This window comes from Ornithorhynchus anatinus, chromosome 10 (genome assembly GCF_004115215.2).
Source record: "Ornithorhynchus anatinus isolate Pmale09 chromosome 10, mOrnAna1.pri.v4, whole genome shotgun sequence".
NCBI classification, from domain to species: domain Eukaryota; kingdom Metazoa; phylum Chordata; class Mammalia; order Monotremata; family Ornithorhynchidae; genus Ornithorhynchus; species Ornithorhynchus anatinus.
The window spans coordinates 22453358-22478351 of record NC_041737.1 but is presented as its reverse complement, the minus strand read 5'-3'; the positions used below and the strand labels follow the sequence as shown (position 1 = coordinate 22478351).

The following is a 24994-nucleotide window of genomic DNA, read 5'->3' as shown; positions in this document are numbered from 1 at the left end:
GGGTAGGGAATGGGTCTACCAACTAACTCTGTTTTGTTTTACTCTCCTAAGTGCTTAGTACAGTACTCTACACACAGTGAGCACTCAATAAAATTGATTGATTACCAAGAAAATTTCTTGGTAGCAAGGGTAAAAGATTGAAGAAAATGATACCAAGGGGAAAACCAAATAAGAGTAATGAAGGCAAAGTATGAAAAAGTTTCAAGGAAGTTTAGAATTAGAGTAAAAGATAGAGGGAAGCCAGTGATAGAGAGAAGGAAAAGATAAGACTCAGGGAGGAAAATAAAGCACTTCAGATTGATTGCAGTGGAGGGAGGTTAAAAAGCATGGAGGAGAGCAAGGAGAAAATTGCCATCCAAGCCAAAATGAAAAATGATCAAAACAGGCATGAGGCTTTTAATTGAAAGAGAAGAGAGAGAGAGAGAGAGAGAGAGAGAGACAGGGACAGGGTGTAATAATAGAGTTTGCCACCCAAGTCAGCTTGTTTCATTTGAGCTATAGGGCTTTTCAAAGGAAGTGTTTTGGTACTGCTCAGAGTAAAAGCCTGCCTAATAGATTGTTAATTGTTTTACACCTTTCCCATTCGTTAGGGAGGGGGCTTTGATATATTGTGTCAACAAAATGTCAAATTCTGTGAGAAAATCACCAGTATTTCCATCTATATTTTGGATCTCTTCAAATCTGCTTTTACGTATATATGAATGGTCGTAGGTTTAAGGATATCAGGTTCTAACCACATCGAGATCTACAAGGCTGTTGTGGCCTCTGGACATTTATGTATTCAGCTGCTGGAGAAGTGTGACCTTGTGGAAACAGTATGGGCCTGAAAGTTAGGAGACTGGGATTCTGATCCAAGCTCTGCAACTTGCTTGCTGTGTGACCTTGGACAAGTCACTAAATGTCTCTGTTTTTCAGTTTTCTCAACTGTAGCATCAGGATTGATACTGAGATCCCCATGTGGCCCAGGGACTGTGTCTGATCTTATTGTCCTCTTCTACCTTATAGCATAGCAGAGTGCTTGTTATAGAGTAAGAGCTTAAATGCCATAATAATTATTTTTATTAATTTTACCAGCACCACCTAGACACCATAATCAATATCAAATGGCAGGACAGTAGTCCCAAGAATGGGCTCAAGAAGTGATTTAGTTACTCTAGTAGTCAGTATTAAGACACAGTAGATTCTTCTATGAAAGCTAGCCCATTCCTGTTGATTTGTCTTTTCCCTCACTCCACCCTACCTATAAAACTATTTTGAGTTCTGACCGTGGAAACCCATGCTAAAATTTGTTCTCTCCTCTCATTTCCAGAGCACAGTCATGCCCCTACCTCCATTTGTGCTTCTCCTTGGAATACCCATGGCTATATAGGGTTGGGTATGTTTGTGGGGGTGGGGGTGCTTTTGGATTAGCCATGTTCTGGGATGGATCCCCAGCAGGGGAAGCTGATATCCAGGGGCAAAAGCAAATGAGGAAAGCACAGCCCACACAACAGCATCTACTGCCGCAGGGGGCACACCCAACTATTCATTTCCAGGCCACAAACTGCACCCTCCCCTATCAACTTAGTTATATTGTACTCGCCCAAGAACTTAGTACTTTGGACGGCACACAGTAAGCACTCAATAAATATGATTACTTGATGGAGCAGTTTGCAGGCATGGGATTTGGAACAGTTGTTCTTTATTGGGTACAGTTGATTTAATCAGGCTCACTACAGAAAATCCGCATTCTTTGAAACCATTTGGTAAATTAACACAGCATGGGTTCTATTTTGTAGTTCAGAATATCTGATTGAATACAAGCACAAATTATTAGAAAGGTGGGCTAATCTTATCCCTTAACATAAGAAAACTGTAAGTCAAATACAGGACTCATGCAATATTTCTAACCTCCTATTCCAATCTTTATTTTTAAGGTGAACAAGATATGTGGAAACCCTGTCGCAACACCTACACAGACTCCTGACTGTTCTCTTGATCAGAGTAAAGATAAACAAGGGATGAAGATTTCCTCAGCAAGAGACAATGAAGAAACACTTAGCAACAGAAGAAAGTAAGACATTAGTTTTACAGTGAGAAAGAAAAAGTAAGGTATTAATTTTCCAACAAAATGGATTGTTTGCATAAATCAGAATTCAAGACAGTAGTACAAAAAAAGAGATAGAAACTAATTCAGTTTTCAAATTCAATGGATCCTTTTCCTCCATTAACTCAGTGGGTAGAAGAATATTCTATGATGTCTAAATTTACTTTAGGAAATAATTAGAATGTTTAATGCAAGTTAAACACTGAAAAGCTTTGAAGAGAAATAAATGAACATTTAGAAGGTGGCGTAGATATAACTGCATTTAAAATCTGGTCATGTAGGTTGGTTAGGTATGATATTTAAATCACTGTCAACTTGATTGAAAATGTTTTAACCAATAACGTTGGTCAATGATAAATTATAGAGATTTGTATAAAACTAACTCAGTACCATCATCCTAAACCAAATAATGAAACGGAAGTTTAAAGACTGACAGTATTGAAAGTCACCAAAACTAAAAATAGAGTCCTTTATCTAGTTATTTAGTTCTTATTATTCATATGAGACACCTTGGGTTGGCAATAAATCAATGAAATTCACGTTTTGCTCACCCTTTCCAAGCAACTGAATAATTCAATACTGCAAATCCCCTACAGAGTTTTTGTTTTACAGTTTTGGTGATTAATTGCTCCATCTTCATAATTGCCCTGCTTACACCAAATCTCCAACCCAGACTGCTCAGAGTGGCTATCTCAGCAGCCTCAGGACTGCTTTTCCACCCAAGTGGTCTTCCCCTTCCATTCTCCATCTCCTTATTAAGGAGCGGTAGTGAACTCTTTCTATCTGAGGCTGAGGCCCAGGTACTGCTGGGCTTTGCTTGCTGTTATCTGACAGGTGCAATTATTATGCTTCTCCTACTTGGCTCATATGCTTCATAGCTGGATACTGGATTTTAGGCCACATTTCAAATTCCAAATAATGATTTTAATAGTGATAATGGCCTTTTTCAACACCTATGGAAGTTTTGTATGACTTTGAAGCTGGGAGACTCGTACTTCTCAACGTTATTACTGTACCACACCTGAAGCAGTCTTTGAACCCCTAGATCAATTTCCATTGTCCAGGCAGAAAGATAATGAGATACTGAATAACTATTAGTTATTGAAACTACTGCTAAAACTGAGTTATCAAGACATTTATACATTATACATATATATATATATATAGTATGTGTCTGTACAAATATAGTATAAAAAATCCATATACATTAATATAGTCTCCCAAGATAACCTATAATGATTTCTGTTAAGCATTTACTAGGTGCCAGGCACAGTGCTAAGTCTGGGATACATACGAGATAATCGTCTTGGAAGCTGAGTGACTTGCCCAAGGTCACACAGCACACAAGTAGCAGATCCAGTATTAGAACCCATGACCTCTTACTCCCAGGCCCATGCTCTTTTTACTAGGTCCTGCTGCTTCTCATATTGGTCCAATCAAAAATTATTTGAGTGAGTAGGACATATGAGGAAAATGGACAAAAGTAGGCTATCCAAATAGCTGTGGAAGGGTGAACTGAAATTGGAAAATTGAAAGCAAGAAAACAGAGGAAATATTTTATGGATGCAATAGAATAATATTTCACATAGCTTAAAAATGGGAGTCAGTTTCTACAAATAGACCAGAACAGAGTATTATAAACAAAAAGGAGAACCTCTTTTTGAGAAGAAGATTTGTAAGGATCATGAGACAAGAAGCCCCAAGTGAAAAGAGTGCCCAAAAAAGACAAGCCCAGCAGTCCAGCAATGGATAGTCTTTGTGCATGCACAATATGGTTGTGACTATTAGCCCTGTATTGGCTTTTTCAGTCCTAAATGTACCCATAGGTGAATTTCACCAGGGTGTGTTAGAGAAGGACAAACATATCTATATCTAGATTGATAAATAGATCAATATATGGATAGATTTTAACACTGATTTTAACTGCCAAGACAGTTTAGGTATGATAATTTCCCTTTGGCAATTCCTGCTCCCAGTTTAGTTCCTTTCATTCACTTGGAAAGAGGCAAAGTTATTTGCTGGCCTAAGTGAGAAATAATTAGCTGTACATTATTATTTTAATGTAGTGTGTCCCTGCCAATTAAGTTGGCAATTAGGAAGTCCCAGGACAATAAATTAAGACAAAATCTCTACATCAATGCCCCATCTGCTCTACAGTTAGCATTCCAATTAGCCAGACATACCTTATAAGCAGGTGCCCATTAAAAGGTTTGAATGTGTACATGAGTGGATTTGTGTGTAATGTATGGTCACAGGGTTTGATGGAAGGTTTAAAATATTGACTGAAAGTCATAACTGTATTAAAATGGACAAGTATAGAAATGTGGTTTTCTTTATTTTTTTAGAGGACATTATTTTGCAGATGATGTACATAGACTAATTTACTTTTTATTATAAGAAATTCATGAACATATTCAGTTTACTTTTTCTATAGGGTACATTCCAGTTCCCTTACTGGAAATGAGGATTAGAAGATGCTATTTAAACCAGTAAAATTTAACATATGCTCATTGGGTCTGTAGTTGGAAACTTTTTCATGCATATGAAATTTCATGGATTAAGTTGACAAGCGCAGTAGAGCAGAACTTCAATTAGTTTATGAAGTCATCAGTTAGAACAAATGGACTTGTTACCATGTTTAATATACTTTGGATAGATCAGCGGTAGACTAAGCAATAGCGTGGCTCAGTGGAAAGAGCCTGGGCTTGGGAGTCAGAGGTCATGGGTTCAAATCCCGACTCTGCCACTTGTCAGCTGTGTGACTTTGGGCAAGTCACTTCACTTCTCTGGGCCTCAGTTACCTCATCTGTAAAATGGGGATTAAAACTGTGAGCCCCACGTGGGACAACCTGATCACCCCGAATCTCCCCCAGCGCTTAGAACAGTGCTCTGCACATAGTAAGCGCTTAACAAATACCGACATTATTATTAGAGAAGCAGGGTGGCTCATTGGAAAGAGCACGGGCTTTGGAGTCAGGGCTCATGAGTTCGAATCCCAGCTCTGCCACTTGTCAGCTGTGTGACTGTGGGCAAGTCACTTCACTTCTCTGTGCCTCAGTTCCCTCATCTGTAAAATGGGGATTAAGACTGTGAGCCCCACGTGGGACAACCTGATTCCCCTCTGTCTACCCCAGCGCTTAGAACAGTGCTCGGCACATAGTAAGCCCTTAACAAATACCAACATTATTATTATTATTATTAAATTGCAACCATATTGATGATGGTTCTTTTGAAACAGAATAGTCCATTCAGAAGAGAGAAAATGTTAGGTTGTATATTATGAAGAGTGATTCCCTTCCTCAGTACAGATAATCAACCTTGGTTTTATGTCAGCACATTGAACCTGATAATGATCTAGGGTAAGGAAGTTATTCAGTGGCAGAAGAATGCTCAGTGATAGAGATGAGTGACCATTTTATAAAATGAGTATACCACCATTGGCATTTAAAGTTTACCAGTGGTTCATGAAAAGAGATTAGTATCTAATTATCCTATCCCTTTTCTATGCCCTTGCCACCCTCAGCAACAGAATTCCAGACTGGTGAGGAATTGGTTTGATTTAGCAATCAGTGCTATTGCTTATGCCTTTATGCTCAGGCATATCCCAGAATACAATTGGATCATGATCCTTGAAAATGTGATAGTACCATGCAGGGTACACTTTCATGTAGACATACCTGTCATAAATTTGGGATCTTTCCAGTACTTCTTGAAATCTTCAGTCAATTCTCCTATAATGTGGGGATTCCTTCCTAATAAAACTTTGAATTAAGGAAAATTTGGGTTACTCTATTGGTTATGAATGCCTCATGCACGTACCAGCTGTTTCTTCCAGCATCTCACTGTGTTCCATCCAGATGGACAGATGTTGTTAGAAGAACACTGTAATTTCCTAACAATATTTAATTCAAAATGGATAGTGAAAACGTGCATTATGGGAGAACTCATGGTAATATGAAATTCCTTCATGTGCAATATAATATAATGATAAGCATGGATAAAGCATTGTTTAATCTTTATTAAAGTGATTCTGTGCATAATATCACAATATTAAATAAATGAGGAGTTGTAATAACATTATGAGTCTTTGCAAAAGGCTGTGGAGGTCAAAACTTACTCTTCTGACTGATGTACTGGTTTTTTTTTTTTCAACTTTAGTGAAGAATTTGTCCTCCTTTTCATCTTCTTAAGCCTTGTAGCAGTAAAACTCCTTCAGAACATCAAACAGTACAAGTTGTGGTTGTATTAGTACCACAGAGTGAATCCATCTTGATGGACAGAAAGCCTCATGTTTGGTGAATTTCCCAAGGTTTAACCATTTTTGAGGCTGATTTACAAATCAACAATTCTCTTTCCTAAGGCACTGAGGTTCAGTTTAGGAATTGCTAGCAAAGAGTGGGTGTGGAGATGAGGCAGTGTGCATCTTCCTCTTTAGCCAGGTCAGAGGCTGGTGGTCAAGAGTTCATAGCAATGATCCCTGTCTGCCTAGCGATTCCTTTCCCTACTCTGAAACATACTCCCTAGGACTGCATGGGCTCTGGACCCACTCCTCTCCCCATCCCTACCCTCAAGGGCAGTAGCAGGAGAAAGTAAAAGAGATTCTCCTTATCCTCTTCCCTTCCCACCTTAAGCACCCCCCTGAACTCTCAGGTGGTCACACAGAGAGAAAACTAATTTGGCCTAACTAAAGATATCCTATTATGTTTTCTCAGCCAATTATACAATTTTCTAGGCCTTACAAATCTGCCCTCCACCATCTTGACACCTTACCTGCACACCACCCCTAGACTTGCCCCCCCCCCCGATACATCCACACACACACATACCTTGTGCAGTTGGCTACCATCGGGTGTTAATCTTAGCTCAGAACTTTCCCCAGTGCTGCCTCTGCCCTGATGTGGCAACACCATTGTCTTTTGGTCAGAAAAGCATAGGCCTTACCTTTCGCTGTGCTTGCTACAGTCAGCCCTGAGTTCTCTGCCACTCTAGACTCTGTTGCAAAAGTGGAGTGACTGCTTGGTAAGGAAGTTGCGAAGTAGATTCTGGATAGGGAATCCTCTATAAATGTTTATCCTAGGCCACATCCTCTTAGGTAATAATGGGGTATTTGTTGAGCTCTTAATATGTACCAAGCTCCGTATTAAGTGCTAGCATAGATACTAGCTAGATAAATCAGGTTAAACACAGTAACTTATGGTGGTCACAGTTTAAGTGGGATGGGGAGAACAGGTATTGAATCCATCTTTCTCTGAGACATAGAGAATTTAAGTGGCTTGCCCAAGGTCACACAGCAGACAAGGGACAGAGTCAGGATTAGAAGCCTGGTCCTCTGTCTCCCAGGTCCATGTTCTATCAAGTAGGCCACCTACTTTCTTGTCTGCAGTTCTCAGGAGATGCAGTTGTCTGTTCTCAGGAGACCACCCTGGTTTGCATTTCAAGGACAAAGTGAAAGATAGGTCCTAGATATTTTCCACTTAAACTTGCAATTTTTGTCTATGCCTGATTGAAATGGGGAATAAAAGAGCACTTGATTAATATATATGGTTGGATGAAGTTAGAATAAGGTAAACTCCACAGTAACATTGTATAGATTCCTGGTATTTTTACTGGCAATCATTATTCATTTTTAGTGTTGATTGATTTCACTTTCTTTCTATTCAGAGAATTTATTGATAGCCTGCGTCTCTACAAGACTTTCTATGGAGAGCTAGCTAATCAACTCTGTGTGAATGAATTAGCAGCTGCAGATGGATTGCCCTGCTGGAATGGAGAGGTCATAAAAAGGTAATATTTAATTCAGAATTGATATTGCCCTGATGATTCTGTCCAACCCGGCTTTATATTTCTGATTGCTGATTTACAGAATTGAGTAACCAATATATTTAATTACATCAGAAAGACCTAGTTGCAGCTAGAATGATCCTAAATAAAACCAGGGGCAAATGGTTCTCTCTGCCTAACTCAAATTATGTAAAAATCCTTACTATTTCTCAATGGCTCTCAGAAATACTGTGATGATATGTTGCTTAAATCAATCAATTGATGGTAATTATTTTCTTAAGGTATTTGTTCAGCGCTTAGCATGTTCCAGGCACTATCTAAAAGATGGGGTAGGAAAAAGCTAATAATGTTGGACACAGTCCCTGTCCCACACGAGCACATAGTCATAATCCCGATTTTACAGTTGAGGAAACTGAGGCACAGAGAAGTTAAGTGACTTGACCATGGTCACGCAGCAGAAAAGTGATGGAGTCAGGATTAGAACCCAGATCCTTCTGACTCCCAAGCCCATGCTCGAGCCACTAGACCACACTACTTCTAATTATTGAATGCTTACTGTGTGCAAAGCACTATTCTAAGAGCTTAGGGGAGTACAATATAATAGAAGTGTTCAGAAAACTGTGACTGGTTTAAGCCAATGATAGTTCAAAGTTACCATATTAAAATGTTGCCTTCTATGAAAAATACATTAGAGAGATGGTGGGCATTTCTTCAAAATCTTTATCTGATTTGTGTGTGGAATGAAGCCCTCTTTATCATCTTAAGTTTCTAAAAAGAGATTACAAACTAAAATACAAAGACAGTCTGACAGACTGTGGGACAAAGACTATTATTTTGTATCTACCACAGCATGAAGTTCAGTTTCCAATTAGTAAGTGCTTAGCAAGTACCATTTTAAAAAAGTACTATTGAGAGGGTTTTTTTTAAAATAAGCTGGAATTTGGGAACTATTTCTCAGTGATTTTAATGAACTTCCTGAGTTCTGAATGTAAATCTCTGGAACATTATAAATCAGAAGATGCCAAACAGTAGATTGCTTCGGAAGACACAGAATTTAAGGTTACTATGGTTATCTATTTTCCTTTATTTTTTGAATTCACTGATCTTGTCATACAGTTGCCTGCAAAGTTGATGTATAAAAGGTATCATTCTCTTACCTTTCTCAAAGTTGGTAGGGGTAAGAAGCAGCAAGAGGAAGGATGTCAGAAGCAGAATGGTTATAGGCTCATTTTCCCTTCACAAGGGCACATCGGGCACAAAAACTCTGCTATCTTATATGGCCCAGATCTTATCACAATTTCACTTACCATCAAGGGTGCTTACCCCATTCAAAGGGAAGTGAAGGATAGGCAATTACTAGTTAATTTCATCCATGTATCAGCCAAACTAGATAATGTGCATAGGATCTGAATGCTCCAGTTTGCTATCTACATGGCTTCTATTAGCTGGATAATTACCAGCCATTCAATTCATTTTGTGCTATGTGACCTCTAGATTTGAATTGTTGCAGTAGGCTTGACTCCAAGACATCAGCTTGCATGGAAAGCAGCGATAAGTCTGCTAAGAAAGAATATCTTCTAGCTAAATCCTGGATAATAATTGTTCTTCAGATTTCCAACCTGACATCAGTCAATCAGTGGTATTTACTGAGTAATTAGTGTGTCTTTTTGTAATAAGCACTTGGAAAAGTTGAGACTGCGGCTGTCCCAACCACCTGGTTTGACTGGTACATTCTGGATTCTAGAAAGTTTCCTGGGGTACTGGCCAGTTATGTTCTCCAAATACTCTCAGGTTCTTATTCTCCCTCAAGCCAGGATGTTCAGTGGATACTGTTAGAGATGTCTATAGGCCCAGAGAAGGGTCCCTTTTTGAATTGAAGAGGAGGAGGAGGTAGTAGATGATGGAAGGTGAAGACTGCCACCAGTGGATGTGGCCAGAACCGCCAGGGATGCAGTATAGTGCTCTGTATATAGTAAGTGCCCAATAAATACAATTGATTGATTGTAGCATCAGTAGTCAAGTCTCTCAAGGGGGCAGAGAAGTGTTGAATTACAGAAGAAAATGATGAAAATTAAAAAGAGAACTATAATGAGAGGAGAAGTGCAGAGGGATTTGGGATGTAGGGGTGAGGAGAAGTTTAGGACTTAAGTGATTGACTGACATCAGTATGCCAGCTTCTAAAGCAAGAATATTTTGCTACCATATTGACTATGTAGTAGCTTATCAATCAGTCACATACTGAGCACTTACTGTGTGCAGAGCACTGTACTAAGTGTGAGGGCGAGTATAATATACAGAGTTATTAAACACATTCCCTGCCTCCAATGAGCTTGCAGTTTAGAGCTTATTAGTGACTAATTGCAAGAGAGAGGCAAAACCATTTTTTAATCAATCAATGGTATGTACTGTGTATTTATTATGTGCTTAGCACCGTGCTAAGCACTTGGGAGAGTACAGTACCACAGAATTAACAGATATGTTCCCTGACCATAACAAGTTTATAGTCTGAAGATGAACTTTCAGTCTAGAGAAAAGTTTATAATCTATATTCGAGCACACAATCTGGTTGGGCTCATTATATCAGCTACAAAATTTGCCGTCGGTTCTGGATCCCCTTCTATTTTTCATCTACATTCACTCCCTAAGTGAACTCATTTACTCCCATGGACTCAAATACCATCTCTACATGCAAAATTCCCAAATCTACATCTCCTGCCTTCAGTATGTCTCTACTCTGATGTCCCACTGGTATCCACTTTACATATTCAAAACAGAACTTCTTATCTGTCCACCCAATCTCTTTCCTCCCCCGCCTTTCCTGTCACTGTAGGCAGGAGACTTCTGGTCTCATAAACCTCTAATCCTGGCATTATCCTTGATTCATTTCTCTCATTCAACACTCATATTCAATCTTCCACCAAATCCTCTCAGTTTAACCTTCACAACATTGCTAAAATCCACCCTTTCCTCTCCATCCAAACTGCTATACTCTGATCCAAGCACTTATCATACTCCACCTGGCCTAGTGCAACAGGTTCTTGCTGACCTCCCAGTCTCTTGTCTTTCCCCAATCCAATCTATACTCCCTATGCTGCCCAGATCATTTAAAAAACAAAATACAATTCAGTTCATATCTCATCACTCCTCAAAAACCTCGAGGGTTTGCCTATCCATCTTTACATCAAACAGAAACTCCTTACTACCAGATATACAGCCTTCAATCAGCTTTCCCCTTCCTTCCTTACCATGCTGATTTCCTACCTCACTTGCACACTTTGCTCCTCCAAGGCAATTTACTCACTGTACCTTGATCTCATACATCTCAATCAATCATTCAATAGTATTTATCAAGTGCTTACTGTGTGCAGAACACTGTACTAAGTGCTTGGGAGAGTTGGTAGACAGAGTTAATATAAGAGAGTTGGTAGACATGTTCCCTGCCCACATGAGCTTACAGTCTAGATTGGGAGAGAGACCTTAATATAAATAAATTACAATATGTACATATGTGCTGTGGAACTGAAGGAGGAATAAAGTGTGCAAATTCAAGTACAAGGGTAATGCAGAAGAGAGTGAGGAAGAGGATATGAGGGTTTGTGAGGAGCAGCCTGGCTTGTGAGGAGCAGCACTGTGGCTCAGTGGAAAGAGCCTGGGTTTGGGAGTCAGAGGTCATGGGTTCGAATACCGGCTCCGCCACTTGTCAGCTGTGTGACTGTGGGCAAGTCACTTCACTTCTTTGTGCCTCAGTTCCCTCATCTGTAAAATGGGGATAAAGACTGTGAGCCTCCCATGGGACAACCTTATTCCCCTGTATCTACCCCAGCTCTTTGAACAGTGCTCTGCACATAGTAAGCGCTTAACAAATACCAACATTTATTTTATTTTTTAGTGGAAAGAGCACGGATTTAGACAACAGAGGTCATGGTTTCTAATCCCGGCTCTATCACTCGTCTGCTGTGTGACTTGGGCAAGTCACTTCACTTCTCTGGGCCTCAGTTACTCATCTGTAAACTGGGGATTAAAAATGTGAGCCCCAAAGTTCTACCCAGCTTCTAGAACTCATCCTATAAGGGAATGTGACTGTATATTGTTGTACTTTCCCAAACATTTAGTATGGTGCTCTGCACAAAGTAAGCACTCAATAAATAAAATTGAATGAATCATTATTGGACTGTTTTATGGCTCTCCCTACTCTAGTCAATACTCACGAGATGTCACGAGATGTTCTTCCCCTTGACTGTATTTATTGCCATTGTTCTTGTCTGTTCGTCTCCCCCCATTAGACTGTAAACCCGTCAAACGGCAGGGACTGTCTTTATCTGTTGCCGACTTGTTCATTCCAAGCGCTTAGTACAGTGCTCTGCACATAGTAAGCACTCAATAAATACTATTGAATACTCCACACTATTTCCTGGATCATCTTTATGAAGGATCACTCAGTCCTTGACTATCCTCTCTGAAATGTTCTCCAAAGGTTCCCTATCTCCTTTTTGTTGAGTGAAGGCTCCTTATCATTGGCTATGAGACTTTTCACTTTGTAGTATGTATTCATTTTCCTTACCTTCTTGTCACCTCTACCCACACTTTACTACTCCCAAGCCCATTTCCTGGCAGTGGATAACTGCAACTAGTAGTTGCTATGGAGGCTAGAGATGAATGACTCAGGCTTCAAAAGAAGATGAGGACAGAGGGATAAGATGGGAAAGGATAGTACAAAAGCTGCATTGGGGGCAAAAGGAGGTTTGCTCCCCTCCTTCTCCCCCGCAACTTCCCTATGACCTAGGGAGAATGGGAGAAGGAAGATGATGTCCATGGGATAGAATGGGTTGAATCAGGTTTTGGGGGATGACAAGGAGGAAGAATGAATGGGACTGGTACAGGTTGAGGATGAAGAAGAGTTTGCTCATAATAGAAAATGACTTCCAAAAGGTTTTAAAGCTAAGGAGTGGAGGGAGGAGGTTTCATGGGCTAGAGACAAGTTGAATAATAATTAAATATCTGTAAGTGTTGTTGAGAATGTGTGGATTAGGCCAACAGCAAGAGAGGAGAGCTGAAATGTGGGGAGCAGAGGAAAGGAGATATTAAGGAATATATTAATGACTTGGAAGTGATCTGACCTATTCAGTTGGCACTGCACAACTGCAAGATGGTCTTATTAATCAATTTATGAACATCTGTTCCTAAAAACCTATAAAAATGATAGCTTGACCTTTTCACTGGATATCTGTTCTGCCGTCCATTTGGTTAATACTAACTCTTGGTTTTCAATTGCCTTTTTTCCTTTCAATTCAAAATGTTACACCAGTCCTACATCAGTTGCAAATTTAATAAAGTATGCTGCTCTTTTACAGTGCACTTGCACACTGTTTTTACATGCCGTTGCAATCTTAGTTTCTATAAATGAGGTTTCTCATTATTACTAGTGATTTTTAGTTGATTTTATTTCCTTCATATTTTCTACAACCAAAGTAAGATTCTTGCAATATTGTACTACATTTTTAACATAAAGGTTTTTAAGTGATTTCCTTCAAGTGTATATTTTGGAGAATAAAGCTGTTATCCTTCTATTATCAGCAGTGTCACAAGACAAGATCATATTTATTTCACTGTCAACAACAACGTTTTCACCTCAAAAACTTGCTACGTTCCAAATAGATGTTCCTTTAATTTCAGTATCTGTGGAATATTTCCTTTCCTTGGATATCTGTGTTTTATTAATAAAGATTATTATGTTATTATTACTATTATCATTAATTCCCTGTAGTTTGCTCTTTTGTTCATCTGAGATTTTCAGGTACTTGGCATCTTATGAGCTTATTAACTTCCCAAATGAAAGGGCAGAAATCAATTTATAAGGATTGGATTGGGGCTAACTTTTACATGGGAAACAAAAATCTCAAATCAAATGTCATGAATATTCAATGCGGTGAATTAAAATAAAATCAAACACATTGATTCCGGTGTTCCACGTGATACACATATTCAATTACAAGTCTGACTATACATTATTTCTTGTATACCTAGGCAGGTTTGGGCTTTGTCAAAGCTGGATGATTGCATTTTGGGAAGTAGGTGCTTCCAAGTAAGGATCTGTAAAATGATCTACCACCATTTACTAAACAGAATGCAGCTCCAACGTAGGAAAAACCATCCTCTTTGAAAAGCCACACATTCTATATAGCTAGACTATCTCAGCCATTCTTTGCCCCAGTTATTCATTCATTCATTCATTCATTCATTCATTCATATTTATTGAGGGCTTAGTGTGTGCAAAGCACTGTAATAACCACTTGGTAGAGTACAATCCAACAACGAACAGACACATTCGTGCCCACAATGAGCTCATGGTCTAGAAGAGGAGAAATACATTTATATATACAAATAATTAAAGAAAGTACAGCTATATACATACATTCTGTGGAGATGGGAGGGAGAATGAATAAAGGAAGCAAGTCAGGGTGACATGGAAGGGAGTGGGAGCAGAGGAGAGGAGGGCTTAGTTAGGGAAGGCGTCTTCTGACCAGGTCCATCTCTTTCCCACTTTGTCTCCTTTCCCCTCCTATAACTTTATTGCCTCCTCCATTAAGATGCCATCCCCCTGACAATAGGAATCACATCTTTTATTTTGATTGTACTCTCCCAGGAGCTATGCGCAGTGCTCAGTGAATGCAGTTGACTAATTGACAAATTTTCCCTCCTTTTCTTCCTCTCTCCCTCATATGACCTCCTTTCTTCTGCTACTCTACCTCCCTGGGACTTAGTTTTCCATGGAGTGTTTCTGGGAAGAATAACAATCCAGAGAGCAAAGGAAGGTTCCAGAAAGAGTTTGGCAATGCTTTGAGGAAATCTAAACACTCTACATGACTTGGATTTTATCTCTGATAGTCTTCTCTTCTCCCTCTACTTTTCTTCCTCTTTGCCTCTTCCCACCTCCCTCAGACCAGCTTGGACTCCAGCCATTTTAGGCTTTGCCAGGAATACTTTTTCAGTGAGAATGTTTAAGAGGATTTTAAAATGTTTAAGTGTGGGAACATTCCAGAGATATGCAACAAATTTATCAAAGCAAAAAACTGGAATCCAAAAGATTGCAAGTCAGATTCACTGGTAATTAACCAGTGAATAAAGTGAATTCTTTGTTTACATAAAACTTCTGGTGATTTATTTGCTTCCCAGCAAAGACACATAACAGGACCTAGCCACTCGAGGCCACACCACAAGGACCCTATTACCTCTTGGATATATTTCTCTAAGCCATAAGACTTGCAAGTGCCATTGTTCTGGTTCACACTACCCTGGATCCTTTGTCTTGTCTTATGCTTTTGAGTCATTTCCGACCCATAGCGACACCACGGACACATCTCTCCAAGAATGCCCTGCTTTCCATCTGCAATCGTTCGGTTAGTGCACCTTAGAGTTTTCTTGGTAAAAATAAGGTAGTGGTTTACCATTGCCTCCTTCCTCGCAGTAAACTTGAGTCACCACCCTTGACTCTCTCCCATGGTGCTGCTGCACAGCATGGGTGAGTTTTGACCTGTAGCAGATTGCCTTCCACTCGCTATCCACTGGCCAAGCTAGGAATGGCCAGTGCTTGACTCTTCCTCCCACAGCTGAGACTGGTAGAGTTCTGGAAACCTTCCAGGTGTGACCCTGAGAGGGGGTCTGGATCTTTAGTACCCACCAATCAAACAGGGATATTTATTGAGCACTTACTGAGTGCAGAACACTGTATTAAATACTTAGAAAAGTACAGTACAATGTAATTGGTAGACACCATCCCTGCCAGCCTTGCTTAATTCCATTATCAGTAGGGAAAAGGATCAAGTAAAGTCTTGCCAATCTTGACTGAACTAGCCACATCACTGGGTGGTAATCTTAGCATCCTGATATGTTTCCTAGGGAACCCAGCTCTTCCAGTGCTTATCAGAACCCAGGTCTCCAAATAGTGGTAGCAAATCCCTTTTTCAGGTTGGTAAACTCTGTTTTGACTTCTTCATTTTGTTTAATTGACCAATTAATCTATCAGGGGCATTTATTAAGCACTTAATAAAGGCAGAACACTATACTAAGCATTTCCCAAGGAGCTTGCAATCTAATGGGGAGTCTGACATTAATATAAATTTCAGGAAGGGGAAGCAATGGAGTATAAGTATATACTATAAGTGCCGTGAGAATGGAAGGTGAGGAGAGTATCAAAGGGCCTAGGGGGAACGGACCTAAATGCATAGGCAAGAGAGAGGGGAAGAAGAATAAGCTGAGGGAATGAGAAGTTAGCTATGGGTGAGGCAGAAGAGAGGGTGAATAGGGTGGAAAAATGAGAAGTCAGTCAGGGAAGGCTTCTGGTCAGAGGCATGCTTTTAGTAGGGCTTTTAAGATGGGTAGAATAGTGGGCTATCAGATATGAAAGAGGAGGGGGTTCCAAGCAGGAAGGAAGGCATGAATGGTAATGGTATGAATTGGTAATGGATTAACATATGCACAATATTATAGAATTTTTGGTGCTATTAATAATAGTCTAAGTCTTGTAAATACCTTGAAACCTCATGGCCTAGTGGAAAGAGTGTGGGCCTGGGAGTCAGAGGACCTGAGTTTTAATCCTGATTAAATCTATTCTGCCAATTGTTTTCTGTGTGGCCTTGGGCAAATCACTTAAATTCTCTGTGCCTCAATTTCATCATTTGTAAAATGGAATTAAATCCTCCTCCCACCAGTTTAGACTGTGAGCACGATGTGGGACAGGGATTGTGTCCAACCTGATAAACATGTATTTCTCTAGTGCTTAGAACAGTGCTTGATACATAGTAAGCACTTAACAAATTCCAAAAAAAACCAAACATCATTCACTTCTGATCCAAATGTATATTGAGTTAATCACCTTGATGTGTAATTTAAAAGGAAGTGGTTAGGAATGGAATGAGCACCCTATCTAAAGACAGTTCAATTTTTCTTCATTTTGTTTTAAGGGATTTTGGAAACTTGTCAGGAATTTATCCATTTTATCAAAAGTGAGTCTTTATCAATATTGTATGATCTTACAAGTACTGGACATAGTTTTTATGTTTATTCATGAATTTGTGTTGTTTTAATGTTTGATTTCATCTCTCCTTACAAGTCACAGTCCTCCCTCACCCTTTATATTTTTAGGTTGTGAGCACCCTTGAAGTTCAAGGACTGTCTAATTTCCCCTTGTGTATGCTTTTCCAGTGCAGTGTTCTGCACACAATAAACACTTAATAAATCCTATTACTATTCTACTTTCCTGCAAATAATTTCAGGCATATCACTCCTCCTTAGAGCGAGCAATTTATGAAATAGAAGTCTCAGGATGAAAAACTTAATTAGGAATTTATTCATGCAGAGGAGCAAGTCAGCTTCTCTATGGGACTTTATCCAAGGAAACATGTGCCTCAAAGATACATACAAAAATACCTTTTAGCTATTAGTATTTATCATGCTTTTTATTATGTGCCTTTTGAGATTATTCACTGACACATTTTTATTCATTCAGTTGTTTATTGTACACAAAAAAAGGGAACTTGAAATCTGCTTCTAGGAAAACAGCATATTATTGTTTGGAAATTCCTAATTAAGAGTTTCCTGTTCATTTTTCTTGGAAATGTTTTAGTTTCTTTGCTCATAGTTTTATCACAAATCAGGAGACAAATTGCTTTGCTTTATAAAGATTTCACCAACTAACCAAACTGTTTAGCTTTTCATTCAGAAGAAGGAGAAGAGTTAGTTAAGGGTGACTCAGAGATGAATCACTGCCAAAACAAACTCTCTGTTTTAGGAAGAAGATTATCAACTAAGGGTTATCCTTTTTGTCCAGCAAATGTTAATATGATTTAGCATCATTATGTTTAGTTCATAATAATAATACCCACTAGAGCTAGAGTTATCACTTGGCAGTACTTTGTTTTTAAAACTTCAGTATTTTGTACACTCAACTTTAAATTGTCTGCCCAAACCTAGAGCATTTCTCAGGGGATTCATCTGAATCTCCTCTCTCTTGCTCCAGAGCCCTTACATTCTCCTCCTCCATAGCTCTCAGAGAACTAAGTACTATGTAAATTAGTTTGGAGGTGCACTGGAAAAGCATACACAGGGGGAAATTACACAGTCCTTGAACTTCAAGGGTGCTCACAACCTAAAAATATTATCATTATTAGCGTGGCGCAGTGGAAAGCGCACGGGCTTTGGAGTCAGGGCTCATGAGTTCGAATCCCGGCTCTGCCACTTGTCGGCTGTGTGACTGTGGGCAAGTCACTTCACTTCTCTGGGCCTCAGTTCCCTCATTTGTAAAATGGGGATGAAGACGGGAAACCCCACGTGGGACCACCTGATTCCCCTGTGTCTCCCCCAGCGCTTAGAACAGTGCTCGGCACATAGTAAGCGCTTAACAAATACCAACATTATTATTAAAGGGCGAGGAAGGACAGGTGACTTGTAAGGAGAGATGAAACAATCAAATCAAACATTAAAACAACAGAAATTCATGAATAAACATAAAAAATATGTCCAGTACTTGTAAATTGTTGGGCATCCTTGAAGAAGGCAGAAGGCAGAAGACCTCTCCAAAATGTCTCTTCTGGGTGCTTTAATTAACATTTAACTTTATACTAGAACATCTGTTATCACTGTACCTAACAATATACCTCTTTTTAGGTTATTTTCCACCTTACCCAACATTCAGAAACGGTCTTAAAACCTACCATATACATTCAATTATTGGTCATTTTTCCATCCTTTGGCCAGAGAAGAGCCTGCCATTTCTGGAATGAGGCTCTGGGCTTTTCTAGTAATCCGTCTTGTGGAAGCCCATTCTTTAACCGTGGGCTTGGATTTAGTTTATCCCATAATTTGTCACTGTCTACTAGCAATACTTTACAAGTCTGAAATTTCATGCCTACATATGTCTGTATGGCAGATCTACATTGCATCTCCAGTGAAGCAGGTTAAAAAAAATTAGTATGATAGAAATAATTTTGAATATGCCTCATAAAGCAACAGCTGCATGATTTCTGACTCCAGTCATGCAGCTCAGAATATTTTCCAAAATGCTTCACCTTTTTGTCATTCTGCAAAATAGTTAATTTAGCCTCCTCTTTGAAGATACTAGTTTCCCCAAATCTAGGACCCTTTGACAACATTTCTCCTGTGTATCCTGCCTTTGTATGTTGACAGGATTTGAAAATGGACATTCATTCATTCAATTGTATTTACTGAGTGCTTACTATGTGCAGAGCACTGTACTAAGTGCTTGGAAAGTACAATTTGGCAACAGATGGAGACAATCCCTACCCAACAAAGGGCTCACGACATAAGTGGAGAGGTGGTGTAGGGGCCCAAATAGAGCTCAGTGAAGGGAGCCTTGCATATCTGCCAAAAGAAAACCTGAAGCTTAACCATTTCCCTTCTGCCCTTTCCCTTCAAGATTGTATCTACCAACTCTATTGTCCCGTACTTTCCCTAGCACTTCATGGAGTGCTAAGCACAGAGCACTCAATAAATACCATTTACTTATTGATGGATTCATAATTAATATTTTCAAGGGCTATTCAGTTAAATTAAGCAAGATCATTATATTTACAGCACCTGGCCCTGCTCACAAAAGTATCATCAGAGTGAGATTTCCTGGAATTTAGATAAACAGACTTCCAAGTTAAATATAATTTCTTTTACTGCAGCTCCCATTCACATTTATTGGGTGCACCGTGGAAGAGGGAATTATATTAGGGTCAGAATGACTTTTCTTCCAGAGCATTTTTTCCTTTAAAATGTTCTGCTCTGCATTTCGGTGTAAAACTCTAGTGGACCTCTCAGCCTCAAATACTATCAAGTGACCACATGGTGGCAGAAGAAATAATCTCTCATTGCAGCCCAAAACTGCAACAGCAATGCAGAGCTTGAGCTCTCCGAACTTTAGTAAAGAAGGGAAAGTTTAGTCTTCCAACTTCATCAGGAATGCTGAAAATCTCAATACTGTTTTTTTTTTTTAATATTACTGTTTATAGTAGGAGTAAACCCCAAACAGCACATCCCTAGTGTTAGTGGTAAGAAAATCAATTGTTTCTTCAAATGTACCTCCAAACTAATTTACATAGTACTTAGTTCTCTGAGAGCTATTTCCCAGCCCAAATTTGAAAAGCATTTATAGTAAAAGGGAATAGATAGCGTATAAGAACTGAACACTACCCCAGTGTTTTGGTGTGGTAATAATAAATCACTCAATGCTATTTATTGAGATCCTCTATGAGGAGAGCACTAAAATAATAATTAAAATAATAATAATGTAATTTGTTAAGCACTTACATGCATCAACCACTCTCCTAAGTACTGGAGTAGGTACAAGTTAATCAGGTTGAACATACTCTCTGTCCCACATGAAGCTCACAGTCTATTAAGTGGAGGGAGAACAGACATTGAATTCCCATTTTATTGCTGAGGAAACTGCAGCCCAGGGAATTTAAGTGACTTACCCAAGGCCATACAACAGGCAAGTAGCAGAGGTGGGATTAAAATCCAGATCCACTCACTCCCAGGCCTGTGCTTTTTCCACCAGCCACACTGCTTCAGAAGTAGTAAGTGCTTTGCCTCTGTCACATTAAATAACTATAAACTTCATTCTTGTCAGTGCTATTTCCAATTGCAAGATTAGAAAAGTGCTTTTCTCTGATTCTGAATGGATTAGTAGAAAGCTCATGGGACTGGCAGTCAAAAGATGGGCAAGTCACTAAACTTCTCTGTGCCTCACTTACCTGGGGGATGAAGACTGTGAGACTCACGTGGGACAACCTGATTACCCTGTATCTACCCCAGCGCTTAGAACAGTGCTCTGCACATAAGTATTTAACAAATACCAACATTATTATTATTATTATTGTTATTTGGGTTTCAAACACAGCTCTTTTACTGACTTGGAAAATCTCTTAAGTGCTCTGTGCATCTGTTTACACATCTGCAAAATAGAGATAAGAAACCTGCTCTTCCTGCATCCTAGATTCTGAGTTCTGTGTGGGATAAGGAATGTCTCTGATCTGATTATCTTGTTTGTAACCTGTCAGTAAATACTGTGCTTTGGCACATAGTAAATATGCAATAAAGACTATAATTATCATATTCTTATTCTACAATTAAATACTATTAAATAGTGGATAGCTATAATTTGCATTCAATTAAATCAATTTGGGCTTCATTGAATGTGTCCTTAAGAAATTGAATGTTGAGATGATACAGAAGAAAAGCTGTCAGATTTTGAACCAAATCAGAAATTTATTTGCAAGTAACTCAGAAGCTTAATTAGCCTGGAAAATTAAATAAATATCGACCCAACACCAGAGCAACCCTCAACCCCAATTCTAGGAGTCCCACAATATGCAAGACAGTTCTACAATTTGGTTACTTGTTCTTCCACCTAAAAATTGGTCACCTGGACCGCCAGGTAGCCTGATCGTGGCTTTGGGAGTAGCAGGACCAGCAGGGGTGGAAAGTGAGGTTCCGAGCAGGCAGACGTGAGAGCAGCCAGTAAGTTTAGACTGAAGTCAAGTAATGCTGTTTCTCTATTGCCGTGCGGCCCCTTTCACCTCTATCGCTAAGTCCACTTTCTCTAATGTTGCCACTTCCTCAGCCCATTCTCCTGAGGTTTCCACTGCCCCCAGCCTGTACACACTAATCATATGAGCTTCCTGTAGCTTGGCCAGCAAGACGGACAGTAGTGTCTGAGCTCGGGGTAGGGGTGGCTGTGGAGCAGCATCAGCTGGTGGGTCTTCTCTGGGCTCACCTGCTGGCTGTTCTGTTTTGAAAGCAGCATCTCAGGAGGTTAGAGAATGAGAAGCAGCATGACTTAGTAGAAAGAGTATGAATTTGGGAGTCAGAGGTTGTGGGTTCTAATTTCCAGCTCCACCACCAGTCACCTGTGTGACTTTGGGCAAATCACTTCACTGTGCCTCAGTTACTTTATCTTTAAAATGGGGATTATGACTGTGAATCCCATGTGGGACAACCTGATTACCTTGTATCTACCCCAGTGCTTAGAACAGTGCTCTGCACACAGTAAGCACTTAACAAATACCAACATTATTATTATTATTATAAAAACTAATCAAATTGGATACAGTCCATGTCCCATATGGGGCTCATAGTCTTAATCCCTATTTTACAGATGAGGTAACTGAGGCACTGAGCAGTTAAATAACTTGCCCAAGGTTACACAGCGGCAGAGAAGGGATTAGAACTCAGGTCCTCTGACTCCTAGGCCTGTGCTCTTTCTACTAGACCATGCTGTTTCTATAGTATTTGCTTCAATAAATGGTCTTCCATGTTATTCCCTGTGTCTTTGGGGATAATTACTATGGATATAGATAGTTGTAAGAGGTGATTTCTAGATCTCCACAGGAAATAATCTTGCTCCATTAAATATGAAAGCTACAGCCCAACCATAAACAGAAGATTAGGTGGGGGAGAAAAAGGAGATGCTGCAGGGGGTGCGCATTTGGTTTGGTGCCCCCTTGACACTGGAATAGCTAGAACTGGTAAATTGTGCCCATAATGGCAGCCCCCTTGCCTCAGGACACTGCTGCTTCTCCTAGGCCTAGCTGCTTCTCAGTCCCTTCCTAAGCAATAATTGAGTTACATGTGGCTCAAGCCCCTTAAACCACCATAACCCTAACTGTCCAGCCTCTCTCCACAACCTCATACCCCAGGGCTGTATCTACCCCAGTGCTTTGTACAAAGTCTGGAACTTAGTAAGAGCTTAACAAAAACCATTAAAAAACTCTCCAAAAATGCTAAATGCTTGGCTAAATGCTGAGCTGGCCTAGAGCAGATATGACTGTTTAGGTTGTCTCCAGAATGGATTGAATCTCCTTAAAGCACACCAAATAATGGGGAAATGTTGGCTGGAAGACCCCAGGCTGGAAAAGCTCCCTTGCCTCTAACTCAGTCTGGAAGCTTATCCTTCATATGTGCAAAAACTGGAACAGGATCTGGGCTCCCCAGCAGTGGGAGGGAGGGAAGGGGTGCTGAATGCCCTGCATATTGATGATTCTCTTTTGGCCATCCCAGGAAAAACCTGCCCTTTTCATTTATTTATTTTTTAACATGGCCCAACTAATAGGAAACAGAAAGTGCTCTTCACTTCAGCTCCCACTTTTGCTAACAGTGAATTCAGCTAGATTTTTTAAAGATTGGCCTATTCAAAATGCAGGAATTTTCTGACTGGGAAAAGATCATCACTACATGGAAAATAATATCTTATTTAGAAAAATCTCATGAATAAGGAACAAATATAAACATTTAGGGTTTTAAAGTAAGTCCTGCCCAAAGCTGATTTTATGCTACTTGTTTGAAGTGTAAATTACTTATTAATAATCATTGATCATTTTAGACTAGTTTTCCTTCTTTAAGTAAATATAGATATCTATGTATTTATATATATCTAGATACAAATGATATAAAGGGAGGAAATTAGAGAACTAAATAAATGAGCAGACAGAGAAGCAGCGTGGCTCAGTGGAAAGAGCATGGGCTTTGGAGTCAGGGCTCATGAGTTCGAATCCCAGCTCTGCCACTTGTCGGCTGTGTGACTGTGGGCAAGTCACTTAACTTCTCTGTGCCTCAGTTCCCTCATCTGTAAAATGGGGATTAAGACTGTGAGCCCCACGTGGGACAACCTAATTCCCCTATGTCTACCCCAGCGCTTAGAACAGTGCTTGGCACATAGTAAGCGCTTAACAAATACCAACATTATTATTATTATTATTATAATCACATGAGTAATATATATGTGCCCACATATATACATTATATACAACGTGTAGCAATCCAAATTTTAACCATTGAAAGAAACTTTTTTTAGAGTTCTATTGAAAAACTGTCTTGGGGAGTCGTGTTTTTGATCACCATCCAGTGGTTAAAACCACACATTTCTTTTACCAAGACTGCAAAATAGGAAGAGTTACTCTTCCACCTTCCCCAACAAGCAGATTTAATATTACAAAACCCAAATCCATGGGTGGTCTTTTGTAAATAAAATATTTGTTTTTTTCACTTTCCAAAACTACAACTAAGTGCTATAAAAATAGTTTGAGAATAAGATAGCAAGAGGATAAACCAAACAACATACAAGAGGAAAATAAAACTCCTGCTTATGAAATTTTTTTACATCCTTTCCCTTATATCCTTTTACATCCTTTAAAAAGACAAAACAATTGAGAACTATATATGATGATCTTTATTAAAATTTTCAAATAAATGGATGTCATTATCACAATAGCATTAGTAATAGTATTTATTTAAGGGTCTACAGTGTGCAAAGCACTGTACTGAGTCTGAAAAAAAAAGCACAAGTTGGAGAATTCATCATAATAGGTCCATGGCCCCGAAACTTCTATGATGCAAGAATAAGGGAGTATATCCAAAGAGTAATACAACTTTGTGCATTGGTCAAAAATTGAATTTCTTGTGTATGAGCAATTTAATGAATGTAAACTGAATTCTGAAAATATGTGATGCTGCTTAACAAGGACATTTTAAAAGATGTTGGAGGACCAGTATTTTGCCATAAATTTATATGGATTGCTCTTTATAACTGCAACATTAGCTCTAGTTTTAATTTATAACAGCATTGGGTATACCGTATGGACAATTTGCACTGAACTGCTTTCCCAGAAAAATTATACTCAAGGAATAACTCTAAAATTTGCTTTAATAACATAAATGTTGGATCTTGTAGTTTTCTCACACTATATTTATTCTCTAGGAACTATGAGCACCATAAACTCAACCTGTCAAAACAAGTTCCTAAAATTTCCTCCTAAACTTCTTCCTTCGCCTATTAATCAATCATTATCTAAAGCAGCACCATCTTCTAGTACCAAAAGTTCAAAAAATTGGCCTTATGTTCAACTTTTGTTATCTTTTGCTCCCAAAATTCAGTCTACAAATTCTGCCGGTTTTTCTCCAAAATATTTTCTCACATTCCTCTCCATTTTAAATGTCCCCTGCCCTAATTCAAGTCCTTGTCTGCAATAGCCTCCTTACTGATCTATGTGCAGAAAGAAAGATCATCCTTTAAAGATTTAGAACACACAATGCCTGCTTCGAATGTGTCATTCCAGCATCTCTGGGAGG

The 24994-nt window shown here is 39.2% G+C and overlaps 1 protein-coding gene across 2 annotated transcripts in view; it reads left to right on the top strand.

The window, feature by feature from the left end:
- The window catches only part of LOC100081187 (glypican-5), a 700670-nt gene that overhangs the window by 23594 nt on the left and 652082 nt on the right, over window positions 1-24994 (top strand). For both annotated transcript variants that reach the window (XM_029072823.2, XM_039913365.1), the window contains exons 2-3: window positions 1917-2053; window positions 7748-7870. In XM_029072823.2, the coding sequence (XP_028928656.2) occupies window positions 1917-2053; window positions 7748-7870 (260 nt within the window). The remainder of the gene's footprint in view (window positions 1-1916; window positions 2054-7747; window positions 7871-24994) is intronic.